General features: G+C 43.4%; 1 protein-coding gene across 16 annotated transcripts in view; it reads left to right on the top strand.

Moving 5' to 3' along the window:
- Positions 1–13,452, top strand: part of CLASP1 (cytoplasmic linker associated protein 1) — a gene marked incomplete at its 5' end in the record, with an annotated part of 162,964 nt that overhangs the window by 15,767 nt on the left and 133,745 nt on the right. For all 16 annotated transcript variants that reach the window (XM_083732126.1, XM_083732135.1, XM_083732125.1 and 13 more), the window contains one exon: positions 8,509–8,999. In XM_083732126.1, coding sequence (XP_083588252.1) covers positions 8,805–8,999 — 195 coding nt within the window. The remainder of the gene's footprint in view (positions 1–8,508; positions 9,000–13,452) is intronic.

Here is a 13,452-nt window from a genome sequence, read left to right as displayed (position 1 = left end):
CTCTGTAACCAGCCAAATTCATGCATGGGTGGAGCGGGTTTTCCACCAATTTGCCTGCGCCGCAGTAAAAACAACAAAGACTCCTGCGGTACCTTGTGGTGCCACAATAATCTGGTTGTTGTTTGTTGTTGTTGCTGCTGCTGCTGAGAGAAAGAGAGACTTTCCTCACAAACTGTGACACGGGGTGTCCAATAATAGTCCATCTGGCTTAGGGCTCATGTCGCGGTTTTTAAGTGCAAGTTATTTCAGAGAAAAGGGTTAGGTAGGAAGGTCTGTGCTTCCAATCCTTGTTTCCAATTTTTGGCAGGCAAATGTTTTTGGGGATTGAAGCTCTTGGCAAACCTGGTTTGATCCTATTCTCTATGAAGTTTGGCATTCTAGATAGAAGAGCCTGCCAACCAACCTTGATGCTTGTTTTACCCAAGGTCACAGTTGGGGTCACCATGGGGAAAGGACTTTTGCATGTGCATGCTGAGTTCTTTTTCTTTCTTTCTTTTTTGAGTGGTTTGATGCTTTCCCTGCCATTCTCTGTGCTTTGGTCCAGGAAGCCTATGCACCAAGCAGCTAATTATACCTTTATCAGTGCTACCCTTGGGGCTATTAAGTGTGCACTACAGTCCTTGAACTTCTGGTCTTTCTTGTTTGCTTCTCGGGTTGTTGTTTTTTTTTTGGGGGGGGGGAGGTCATTAGGGAGGATTTGTAGAAAAAAACAAAAAACACACCACCTCCAAAACCATTATGTACAATAGTTACATTCCTTGGTCTGCTTATTGTTGCTATGAAAATATTATTAAACTGATTGGGTGCATTAATGGGTGGTGCATGTGTTTCTTTGAGGGACATAGTGCCCAGCTCAGCTCCTTCCCAAATATCGGTGACTCCCCACTTACGCGGGGGTTTTGTTCTGGGCCTCCGGGTGCATAAGTGAAGCATGTGTGAGTGAGGAGCCTGTTGCAGTACATACAGCTTTCTGCCCAACAGCTGTATATTGAGGAGGCTAGCTTGATAGCAGCGAGAGCTCCTGTGCGCCATTTTTTGAGCCCTTGAAGTCTTTGTTTCTGAACTTTTGGCTCACTGATGCCCTCTTCAGGCTCTGGGGAGGGGCTCCTTGCGAGCCACAAGGACTTTCCAGCTCTCTCCCTCCATTTCAGGTTAGAATTGATTGATTTCCCGGTGCTGTGCGTATACGCCGTCACGTATGAGTCGATCGTGAGCAAGTGGGGGACTGGTGCCAGTGGCAGAAAAGCCCATGGAAACTGAGCATCTTTGATGGTGACCTGTTTAGTAATAGCGCCCATCTGCACTATACATTTAAAGCAGTATCATAGCACTTTAAACTGTCATCGCTTCTGTGGGACTGTTGATATATTATTAATATCTTTCCTAACTTGCGCTAGCACGTTTCTTCACTTAGCAGAGTGCATTCCCCCTTTACGTAGCAGAAAACTGGTTGCAGACTTGTGTGAGCCTCTTAAGACAATAAACAGTTCAACCTGGCTTGCCCAGATTGATATATGTTCTGTTATTCCTGGTAAGACCCCTTTGACCCCCTCCTTTAAAGAATAAAGACACAACAGTCTTATTCATAAGTAACAAAAACAGGCAGAGCACAGTGTGATCCCTGAAGGCAGGCTTTAGGCTTAAAGTTACAAACATGTACAAACAGGTTTACCCCATATGGGAGATAACCTAGGGGTGAATCAGTACAGTCCAGGTGAATCAGGAAGTTCGCAGGATGAAAGAGAAGATCAAAGAGAGGGAGGTGGCTGCATGACTTGGCCTTTTACCAGGTCTGGAAAGGTCACGCCCACCTACTAGTCACATGCAAGGAAGGATGCTCCTGACCAGGTGTAACAGGAAGTTCAACTGGCTGGACCAAACATTCCCTTGCATGTCCACTCTAGCAAAACAAGGAATGTTGTATTTGACTGCTCCCAGTGGATTACATCCCACAGCTTCCCCCAAAGAATCATGGGAACTGTAGTATTTTTAAAGAATGAAAGAAAATGGACACAGTCCTGGGGTGGGGGGAGAGGTTTCTTCCTCCAAGCCCAGGACTTTGATGGGGATCCAGATTGCTCCCTCTCCAGTCATGAGATTTATTAATTGATGATCAGGGAACATAGAGAGATCTTTGAGTATCATGTGAGAATGTGGGTGGTCATGTCCACTTTTGACTGTACCCATTGCTGGCCTGCAGTCCCTAGAGAGTTGGTGAAGGTTTTTTGCTATTGGGCCAAAGAATGGTTAGCCACCCTGCTCAATGTAAAAAAGGAAGAAGCATTGGAACCCCCCCCCCCCCCGGCAATACAACTAGCATGCTATGTTAGATTTCTCTTCACCAAAAAAATAGTATGGCACCTTGCCATAAAATTTAAGGCAGTTATTTCTTCCTACCTTTCCCACCCCCCTCTTTCTTTCTCGGAACTGCTGTCTCTTGTTGACAAAATTTTAGACTTAATGTACCCCTGGAAAGAATCCTCAGATACAAAAGCTATTGTGTAAACAGAATAGGCGAAAGAAAATAATTGAAGCTGGAAGGCCATTGGCCTAATGAGCTCAATACAAGGGTTGTACTCCAGTCCTGTCCTAAACAATGAGAGATTCTAGTTGAACCTCCTTTGGCTAGAGTCACTGAAACGGTCCCAAGCAGCCTTACTTGGAGAGCTCTTCAAAGAGCTCTTATTAACCAAGGATGCTTTAGGCCTAGATGTCCACAGTAAGGCTTTAAAGGACAAATGCAGAACAGTACCCGATATTGTCCCCCAGCTCCTGCCCCTGCTTCTTGGGGGAATCTTTGCAGAAGTGTTGCATAACCCATTGACAGAGTGTCATGGCCGACTCTTGAAAATCTGACAAAATCTGATTGGCAAGGGGTAGCCAACATGGTGTATTCCCGGCTCCCATCAGCCCCAGCAAGCATAGCCAATGGGAAGGAATTACGTAGTCTGGCAACATCTGCAGGGCACAATGTTGACAACCCCTGGGATATAGCATTTATCTGCATCAGGTCAGCATCTCCTCCCCCCCCCCCACCTGCAAGCATTCTCTGCTTCAAGAGGTTCCTCTGTTATAGGCTGTGCCACAGCCACTTAAAACCTACTCCTATAATCTACTTTGGTATTCTTAAGGTTCTTTCCACAGTTTGAATTCTCAGGAAGACAAATACTGCTGTGTTCAGCTAACAAATCACTAGATTCATGCAGCCTCCAGCTAATACCGTACGAAGTCATAAAGGGATAGGAAGGATGGGAAAACCAGCCCAGTTGTTCTCCGGAAGCAGTGGATATAGATATTGGGGTAGTTTTCTCACATCGGCCCAGCCATTCTGAACATACGTGAACTTCTTGTGAGAAATGAAGGGATAGCTCCCAGGGCAGTTTCTGCCTTGACACGAAGCCCTTGTTTGTGGTCTGGTGACTATCAAAGGGGTCTAGGTAGTTGGCTGTTGCAATACACAGGAAAGCTTCATAATGTAAGGTGCAGGCCAAAATTAATGGTTAAGATATTTGAGGCCCAGATGTTGACAGTAGGCTTCGAGATGTTCTTTTTGTTTATTTATAGTTGCGCAATTGACTGTTGTCTTTTTAAAACAACAACAGTTTTTTATTGGTTATATATAATTACAAAAGCCTTCTTCAACCCTCTCTTCTCCCAGGTCTCGGATTCTGCCAGTCATCGCGGCCAGTTGCATATAGTCCATCAGCTGCATCTGCCATTCTTCCAGTGTGGGTAGATCTTGAGTTTTCCAGTTCTTAGCGATGAGTATCCTTGCTGCCGTTGTTGCATACATAAAAAATGTTCGGTCCTTCTTTAGCACCTTCTGACCGACAATACCCAGAAGGAAGGCCTCTGGTTTCTTAGTGAAGGTATACTTAAATACCTTTTTCAACTCATTATATATCATTTCCCAGAAGGCCTTCACTTTAGGGCAAGTCCACCAGAGGTGAAAGAATGTTCCTTCACTTTCTGGAAGACTGGAAGAAATTTAAGATTTATCTAGAAAAATATTGTAATTTGGTTGAATGTTAAGAAGGATGCTAGATCAAAATAACTGTCCACCACTAAATTAGATTTGAATTCGATGATAAGTGAGATTAAGGAAAATATAAACCTTTTGGAGAACTGCTAGATTGTACTTAAATGAGCGGATATAAGATCGTAAACAAGATGATAATTTGCTTGGAAAAAATTTTTTAACGATGTAAGTGGGAGCGGGAGACGTGAGGGAGTCCAAAGAAGTGATGAAATTATGTTATGATATAAGTAATGTTGTTTATTATTTATGCATTTGTATTCAAAAATTTTAATAAATATATATATATAATTACAAAAGCACTGCCATTTGGCAGTAAACCGTCTTCAAAAGCAACTAAAATAATTATAGGTACCTTAAACTCAGTGAATAATAATAGTCAGGCATGCCATGTAAAGTCCATAAAGTACGGTCCAGAGTAAAATACATAATGTGCTGACTTAAGCCAATATGATACTAACAAAAAGTAGTAGGGTGGTCCTCTCAGTATACCTAACATAACACAAAATCAACAAAGGGATCCTCTATAAAAGTCTGCATCATCCACATCCATTGATTTGCTGGCATCTGGCATCGAGCATGCTCTCTCACATTAGTTTATGTCACCAAATCATATCATGTACTAATAAATTAGTCTTCTGTGCTTTGACCTCCTATGACTCACGTTTTTTAATGTCTGTTCTTCCATTATTGCTGTTTCCCAAACCATCTGTACCAGTAGGTAAGATTAGCATTTGAAGGATTCTTCCAGAAATGCGCCATAGCTGATCTTGCAGCCTGCAATAAATGACTACTTAAGTCAATATTGTGCAGATTCCTGTCTCTCTGCCTCTCTTTCAATTGTGTGTGTGTGTGTGTGTGTGTGTGTGTGTAGTTGTTAGATGATTTTGTCTATGACAGGGGTGGGGAACCTGTGTCTTCTCCATATGATATTCGACTCCAGCTCCCATCATCCTTAACAATTGGACCTGCTGGCTAGGGCTGATGGGACTTGGAGTTTAACAGCAGCTGGAGTTTAACAAGTTATCCATCCCTGACCCATAGTGTTAATATCCAGATAAGGGTGGCTGCGTTGAACTTTAAAGTTTTATCTAAGCCTGCTGTACAACCTTAATACAGTGAGTGAGACTGGCTGGGGCTGATGGGAGTTGTAGTCCAGATTTTCTGGAGGGCACCATGTTAGTGATGGCTGGCCTAATGACTGTGTTATGAGCCTCATTTTTTCTAATAAGAAAGCCCTTTACCCTTCAAGTTACATTTCCCGAACTCTTATAACCCACAAGTAACACCTGCATCATCCCTGTGTGGAGTACTGATACACTTATCCACCACCATTTTGATGTTTTTGCCCACTTGTCTAGTGCTCTGTCAGGGACGCAGGTGGCGCTGTGGGTTAAAGCCTCAGCGCCTAGGACTTGCCGATCGAAAGGTCGGCGGTTCGAATCCCTGCGGCGGGGTGCGCTCCCGCTGCTCGATCCCAGCGCCTGCCAACCTAGCAGTTCGAAAGCACCTCCGGGTGCAAGTAGATAAATAGGGACCGCTTACCAGCGGGAAGGTAAACGGCGTTTCCGTGTGTGGCTCTGGCTCGCCAGATACAGCTTTGTCACGCTGGCCACGTGACCCGGAAGTGTCTCCGGACAGCGCTGGCCCCTGGCCTCTTGAGTGAGATGGGCGCACAACCCCAGAGTCTGTCAAGACTGGCCCGTACGGGCAGGGGTACCTTTACCTTTACCTAGTGCTCTGGGACTTCGTTTTGTGTCTTAGGATTCAGCGAGGGACGTGTGTGCAGAGTCGGTATTATTTAAAGAAACAGTCTTTTTAGTGAGCCAATGGAGAAGGGTATACATTATCTTTTAAGTCAAACCTTCCCGAATCTGGTGCGTTCCAGATACTTTGGACTGCAGCTCCCACCAGCTGTAGCCAGCATGGCCAATGGTCAGGGATGAAAAGAGGTATAGTCCCAACACATTTGGAACTCACCAGGGCAGGGCAGGCTGTTTTGAATAGACAACATACAGGCCATGACTGCTGGAGGAGTTTTGTCATTTCTCTGATGGTCGGGGCTCTTTATATAAAAAAAGGGAAAAGAGAACTGCAGCAATGATGACCTAGAAATACAGTCTGTGAGGAAAGACACTTTGCTCTTCAGATAAAAGTCAATTAGGATGTATTATTGTACTGTATTGTTTTTGTACTGGTTGATGCCTGTAGGTTTGCCCTGATTGTTTACTTGGCAAGAGATGTGCTTTACAGCTGTCTGATTAACACCCCCCCCCCCCCGCCGGCCGGCCTTCTCTTTTGAACTGAGCTTGACCTGTTTTCCTTCAAGTATGCCCTACTTTCTATACATCCAGGAGCTTCAGATGTTAACATTAGACAGCTTATTTTTCTTTACGTTAAAAGGCACCTGCAAATAATAGCTTTTAGGATGTGGAGACTCCCCCCCCCCATTATTTTTTTTAAACCATGCAAGTGGTACTTTTCTAGCCGCATAAGCAGGGCCACATGGGAGACTGAAGTTGAAGGGCTGTGGGGGTTGTGGTGGTGAAGCGAGGATTGTGTGTCTGCCAGAATTAATGGAGGGAGTGTGTGTATGTGTGTGTGTGTGTGTGTGTGTGTGTACTGTATTGGAATATGTGTGAGCAAAGATTCATTTCATTATGGAGGGGGAAGGGAACATAGAGCCTGCAGCTGCTGGTAAAGTGATACAGAAGACTTGGCAGCATTGTCACGGGGGGGGGGGGGGAGCCTGCAGTATGTGCTTCCTCTGCCTCTCTTTAAAAGTCCTGTTTGAAAACACAGAAGTTTTTGAAGACACTGACACTTGGAGGAGGGACTGCATTTCTGTGTTAGGGGCAGAGAAGGAATAAAGTGCTCTGCCTTGCTTCAACCAACCCGTTCACTTGCTTGGATGGAATTCCTTTTCCCTATACCTGCCGGGCTGATGCTTTAATACAAGGCCGTGTTAGAAACAGATGCATAATAATAATAATAATAGTCATGCTTATAATTTATAATAATATATTAATTACCTGCCATTCACCCTAAGGTCCCAGGGCAGTTCACAGAATAAAATACAGGATAAAAACAAGTAAATAATTAAAACAAAACAGCAAAACAATAATCACCCCTTCCCACAGACACATTTTAAAGGCCTGGTTGAAGAGGAACATTTTTGCCTGGCACCTAAAATATATACAGTGGTACCTCGGGTTAAGTGCTTAATACGTTCCGGAGGTCCTTTCGTAACCTGAAACTGTTCTTAACCTGAAGCACCACTTTAGCTAATGGGGTCTCCCACTGCTGCTGCGCTGCCGGAGCACGATTTCTGTTCTCATCCTGAAGCAAAGTTCTTAACTCGAGGTACTATTTCTGGGTTATCAGAGTCTGTAACCTGAAGCGTATGTAACCCGAGGTACCACTGTATAATGAACCTCCATCTGGCATCAGTGGAGACCTTGCAGATACCAGATTTCTTAGGACACTTTGGCAATATGCATGACCACTATCTTTGGTAGCAGTTTTAAGGCTGCAGTTGTATACACCAAGGAGAGGGAACCTCTGGCCCCTGTGATTGCTGGATTCCATCTCCCATCATCCCTGACTGTTGGCCATGCTGGCTGGAGCTGAAGGGACTAAAGAGTCCAACAGCATCTGAAGGAACACAGGCTCCCCGTTCCTGGTATACATACTAACCTGGGAATAAGTCCCATTGAAATCTGTGGGGTACACTTCTGATTAACCCTGTACAAGGCTGCACAGTTAGTGCATTCAGACATCGAAGTTATGTTGTGGTAATTCTTACATGAATAATTTTATTGGGATGCAGAGGCCAGAATATGGGTAGCATTCTGGAGGACTGAATGTTGAAACTCCTGACAGTGCAGTATATTTCTCAAAGTAGCTGCTAAAAACATGAAGCTGGCTTCAGGGAGTCATCCAGACTTGCCCTGTGCTATCACCAATATGCAAAACCTTGCTGTCACTTGCCTTGTGTATCTGATGCACGCACAGACAGAACAGGAGGCGACTGCTTCTGTGGTTCTTTCTCAAGCGTTTTTTCTCTTTCTTTTGGTCGTGTCTGATTTCAGCAGACAGCACCCATGGCAAAGTATCCGTCTCTCCATACAGTTGACAGCCAGAAATTGTTGACTGCATTTTTGTTGTTGAACAAAATGTGGGTTTCTTTTTTGTTTGTCTACGTGGTTTTTTTTTCCTTAGCAGTTGATGCCCCATATAACAGGATTAGCTCCTTTTTCTTCTTTGGGGAAGACTGCAGTGCTGTGTAAGACATGAGAATAGTTGCAAGGAATGGTTGCAAGGGAACAGATAGATTAATTACTACTTTTTTAAAAAAAACACACACAACATGACAGCTTTTAAGTATCTCAGCTGGGACTTTCTGCTGTTTGGCTGTTTGCTTTCTTCCTAGTTTGCCTCTAACCTTTCCCTCTTTTAAAATTTTCTTTCAGGATGGACTGCTGAACAGAGAAGCATCACAGACCTGGTCATACAGCACGGCTGGTCCGCTCCCAGCTTTATTTATCTATTACTAGTTATTTTGAATTGAACTTTTAATAACCTGCCAGCTGCTCTTCAGACACACATGGTGCATTGTTGCCATTCCCAGAATCACGTCTTTGAAATCCAGGCCCTTGGTAACCTTCATCGAACAAAGAGGCGACCTAGAGGAGACATCTGCAACAGGACTTTTCAAACCTGCTGCCCTCTAGCTTCTCCACTGGCTGTGCTGTTTTCCTAGCACAACATGGAGCCCACCATGGAGGGTTGCTTGGTCCAGGTTCTGCAGAAGGATGTTGGGAAGAGACTTCAGGTTGGCCAAGAACTGATAGACTATTTCTCAGATAAACAGAAATCTGCCGATCTGGAACATGATCAGACCATGCTGGATAAAATGGTTGATGGCCTTGCTACCTCGTGGGTAAATTCCAGCAATTATAAGGTAAGACTGATGTGCAGAGATGGGATTGCTAAGATCAAATGTTGCTTCAACTCTGGCTGGTTCGTTCACGCAGGCTTCTGTCAACAGTTATGGAACAGAGACACCACTCTTCGCTTTACAGCTTGCAAATCCTCTTGATCCCGTGCATTTCTTGGTGATCTGTAGCCGATGTAACAGCAAGTTTGTAGTTTTGTGGCGTTTCGTTTCTGAAAATGTATACAGCCCACACTGCAGAACTCAAAATAAATTAAAAAGAAAAATACCCCCCACACTTTTTATTGATGGAAATAAAAACAGGATCTTCATTACTGGGTTGGATCAGGGTCCTTGCTTGTAATGGTGAATATCTACTGGATTTTCAAGCTCCTTTAGAGTTACCCTGTTGCAACAAACAGCAATACTTGTAGGAAAGTCGACTTGGAAAGAGCCTATGCATGAGGGCATAATTTAATAATGCAAGAAATACAGGAACATCAGTCCTGTGTCACACTCTCTCACCCCACCCCCTTCCATAATGTGCAGAATAACTTGCTGCGGTCCTTTTCCTGGTGTTATTACATGGTGGGGTTGTAGTCTAGTGTTATCTGGAGAGAAAGTGGACATGGGGAAAGCTGCTGTGAATGGCTTTCAACATGGAGCTAACCAGTTACATCATAAGCCCAAGAGTAGTTCAGAAAGAATATAACAGGTGGAAAAAAGTGTAACTTTGGGGCTGGTTGTTGTTCATTGTTATCTCAGTGGAGAGATAACAGGATGTGGATCTTTAAGTATTGGTCACTGCCATATGGGCCCTATATATAACTTCTTGGTTATCTAACTCCTGGTGGCAAGTGCTACAGTTGTTAGCAAATAGTTCACATGTGGGAAGTTTCAGTGAAGCCTTAAATAGTCATTATGAAGGGAGCATGATTTAGAGATGGTATCATAGTTAAAAGATATTCTGATAACAAAGAACATTATAAGTAGCCCCTTTCTTCTATCATAAATTGGAAACGGGCTCTCCTCTCTCGAGTTGAGAAAATATTTTGAGGATGTTCAATCATGAAGGCTGAAGAGAGGTAGCCATAGACATCTCTCCATGTTTATCCTAATCTGTGACAGTGACAGAGAGTGTAAGGAATATCTGAAGTGGAGGAGGGTTAATGCTGACTAATATCTAGATTCTGTGTTAAACTAAATGATGCAAAATTAAAATAGTGGTGTTGTAGAAAACGAAATTGTTCCATTTGTGCAAGGACTTCCATTTGCACAGCAGTACTTCCTCCTGTTCTCCACCAAGGCAGATTTACAGGGACTGTGGCAGGAGAGGAGAGGGGAGGGGAGGGGAGGGGAGGGAAGGGAAGTTCTGTCGCACAACCAGAAGTCTTTACTCAAATTGGATGGCTTCATTGGATACAACCTATGCATTTTAGCTGCCCCAAATTACCTTGTGAAGCGGTCCTTAGAAGTGTATCACTATAAACTACAGTCGTATCTTAGATCCCAAACTCCTTGCGAGTCAAACGTTTTGGCTCCCCAACGCCAAACTGAACGTCCGACGTGGGTTCCAATTGGCTTCCTGCGGCTAATCAGAAGCCGCACTTTGGTTTCCAAACGTTTTGGAAGTCGAACCGAGTTCCGGAACAGGTTCCGTTCGACAACCAAGGTACAACTGTGCTCTTAATTCAACACTTCTGATTAAGCTGGCAGGAAAGAGTGCATTAGACAGATACTGTTTGAAAGAGACTGGCAGGAAATGAAAAGCAGCAGCTGATGATAAAACAGAGCTAGGAGAATTATTTCAAATTCCTTGGAATAATTGTAGCCTATCACACAGAGGGTGGTTGCGAGGACAAATGCAGAAGAGAAGAGAAAGCACTCTGAAATTTATAGTTCTACTCAATTTCTAGAGCCACACCTTTAAAAATATCACATACATATAAATCTACATAACAGCATTTTCTCCAAATCATATCTTTCCCCCTTCTTACATGCTCCTTATTATTTTGGTGCTTTGGATATATCTGTAGAGACCTGGGATAAAAAGACTTTGGTTATGGCAATCCTAATTAACTCCTTTCCTCTCTGGCCTTCTCTGAAAGTATTCTGGTTGTTCTCAGGCGCTGTCATTTTCTTTAGCTTGCCCCCTCATACCCTCATGCCAGTCTTTGCTTGCCCTTTACCATCACTTTCAACTTAGTAACATGCACCCTTTCTTTTTTTACACTACGTTCTCCCTTAACCACACCACAGTTGGGTCAGGGCTGTTCTGTGCCCGCACCTACCGATGCAGCTGGCAATACTGTGCTATAGTTGTGCATAAGCTATGTGCCATTCCCCAAGATGGCTCTCACAGCCATGTTTTTCACTCCCTTGTGGCCTCATCTCATCATACTTTGGTAATGTAGGAATGCAGAGAGGATCTGGGACACGGGACAGAGAGGATCAAGTGGATAAATAGTAATAACAAATGCTCTTCCCTCTCTGTCCCCCCCACCCCATTCTGGATTCTGATGATGAATTTGTTCTCTGCAACACGAGATGCTACTAATGCCCCATGAACGGCGGGGGTTGGCGGAGAACGTAAATACAGACAGAAGCAGATTGACACCTGCATTGTTTGTTACGGGGCATTGCTGGAGGTTTATTTTGCTTTGTATAATTGAGGGGTGGAACAGATGGCTTGAACTTAGTTTAAAGTGGGGTGTCTGTTAAAATTACTCGTATGTAGCAATCATCATTCAGCTGCTTTAAGAAGCAGACATGCTTTCTGAAGCATGCTTCATGTTCTGTTGAAGTTCAGTGGAGGAAAGGAAACATGGAATTAGCTTGATGATGATGTGAAATGGACAGTGTTAATGTGCTCTTCCACTAAAGCAAGCTATATGATCTATGAACTTGATGAGACTTAGGAAGGAAGGTGGAATCAATGTTGACAGCTGAATAGGACTTGTTTGTTGTTTAAGTTTGAATGGATGCTCTTTTTTGTAGCACTCTCCTTATTCCAAAGTATCACAATCTAATAGGACATGGCATGGGCCCACTATTTCAGTTGCCCTTCAACTGGACTCCAGTCTCAAAAGTCTTGTAACCCCTTTTGCCAACAGTTGTAATATAAATAAATGTAATTTATTTAAGGTCTGCTAACAAGGGGGGGGAAACCAAGTTACAGAATATAAAACACATAAATTTGTTGAATGGCATGGGAGGGAAGCATAACTGTTAACGTGAAATAGATATATTTAGGTATTTTGCCCTGGGAATTAAAAATTGTCGGAACAATCAGAAGAGACTTTGGAGATTGACCAGTGAAAGTCTGTGTAATGGGGTAAATCAGATTTTCTCTAGTCCCTCCTGATATAAAACCAACAGGTGTGATACCACTAATGCTCAGTAGTTTGTGGGTCAGATATGTTAATATGACCAAGTAACACAGCCGCTATGGGCTGTGTTGCTTTTGTTTATATATGAATATTTTAATGAGTAAAAAATAATGTTTGTCAATAATCAGGTTAGAAAGTCAAGGTTTGCCTTGTTGACTTAAGTTATTTTCACTTTCCCCACTTTTGTGGCATGAGTAAATCTTTGCATGGGGGAGACAGAGGTTAGGTCAGGTGAGAAGTTCCCGGCCAGCCTTAACCTTCTCCGCATTTGTGCTGCTTAGCTGTGTGTCACTGTACAGGCCTCTAAAGTAACACCTCTCTGAAGATGTTAGCACAGCTTTTTTGTTTTTGTGTGTCTGAATTTAGCACAGATGTGCCAGTGTGATTTGCATTTGCGGTGTCTTCTGCAGGGGCTCCTGACCTACATTTTTCCACGGCAAGCTTTTAAAGGTATAATGAGCAAAGCTGCATCAAATTTTGCGACAAGAAAACTCAAAACCTTATTTGGGATGCATTTTGATGTTAATGTAGGTAGATTTGCACAAAGGTACTTCATTTGTTTCATTCAGTTCCCTTAACCTGTCAAATATTTGGGAAAGGGGGGGGAGAAGGAAGTGAGAGCCATGGAGTAGGGCAGCTAGTGTACAGGAGCGGCCCTTCCTACTGAAGACCTCTCCTCTCCTAGCTGACTTTATTTCCTGTAGAGAAGAAGTGCAGGGTCAGCTTTCGCATGAAAATTATGCTTTTGGTAACAGATTCTCAAATGGGCACTCTACTGGGTATGGAAGTCCTGTCATTTTGATAGCTTTTTTGCCTTGGGCGCAAAAGTATCTAATGTTCGCCCACTTAATTTTATTTATTCATAAGAGTATTTCTAAACTGCCAACTCCCTCTCCCTCCCTCTCTCTTTTCTCTCCCCCCCCCCATCATCCATCTATCTATCTATCTATCTATCTATCTATCTATCTATCTATCTAACGGCAAAACAGTAAGAGCGTTAAAGCTTTATAAAATCATAAAATGCAGAACAGATGACCATCACGGAACTAAATTGCAGTGGTACCTTGGGTTAAGTACTTAATTCGTTCCGG

The sequence above is a fragment of the Podarcis gaigeae genome (genome assembly GCF_964106915.1).
Source record: "Podarcis gaigeae genome assembly, chromosome: 1".
Taxonomy (NCBI): domain Eukaryota; kingdom Metazoa; phylum Chordata; class Lepidosauria; order Squamata; family Lacertidae; genus Podarcis; species Podarcis gaigeae.
Note: the sequence above shows the minus strand (reverse complement) of the source record. Positions and strands in the feature narration are given on the sequence as shown.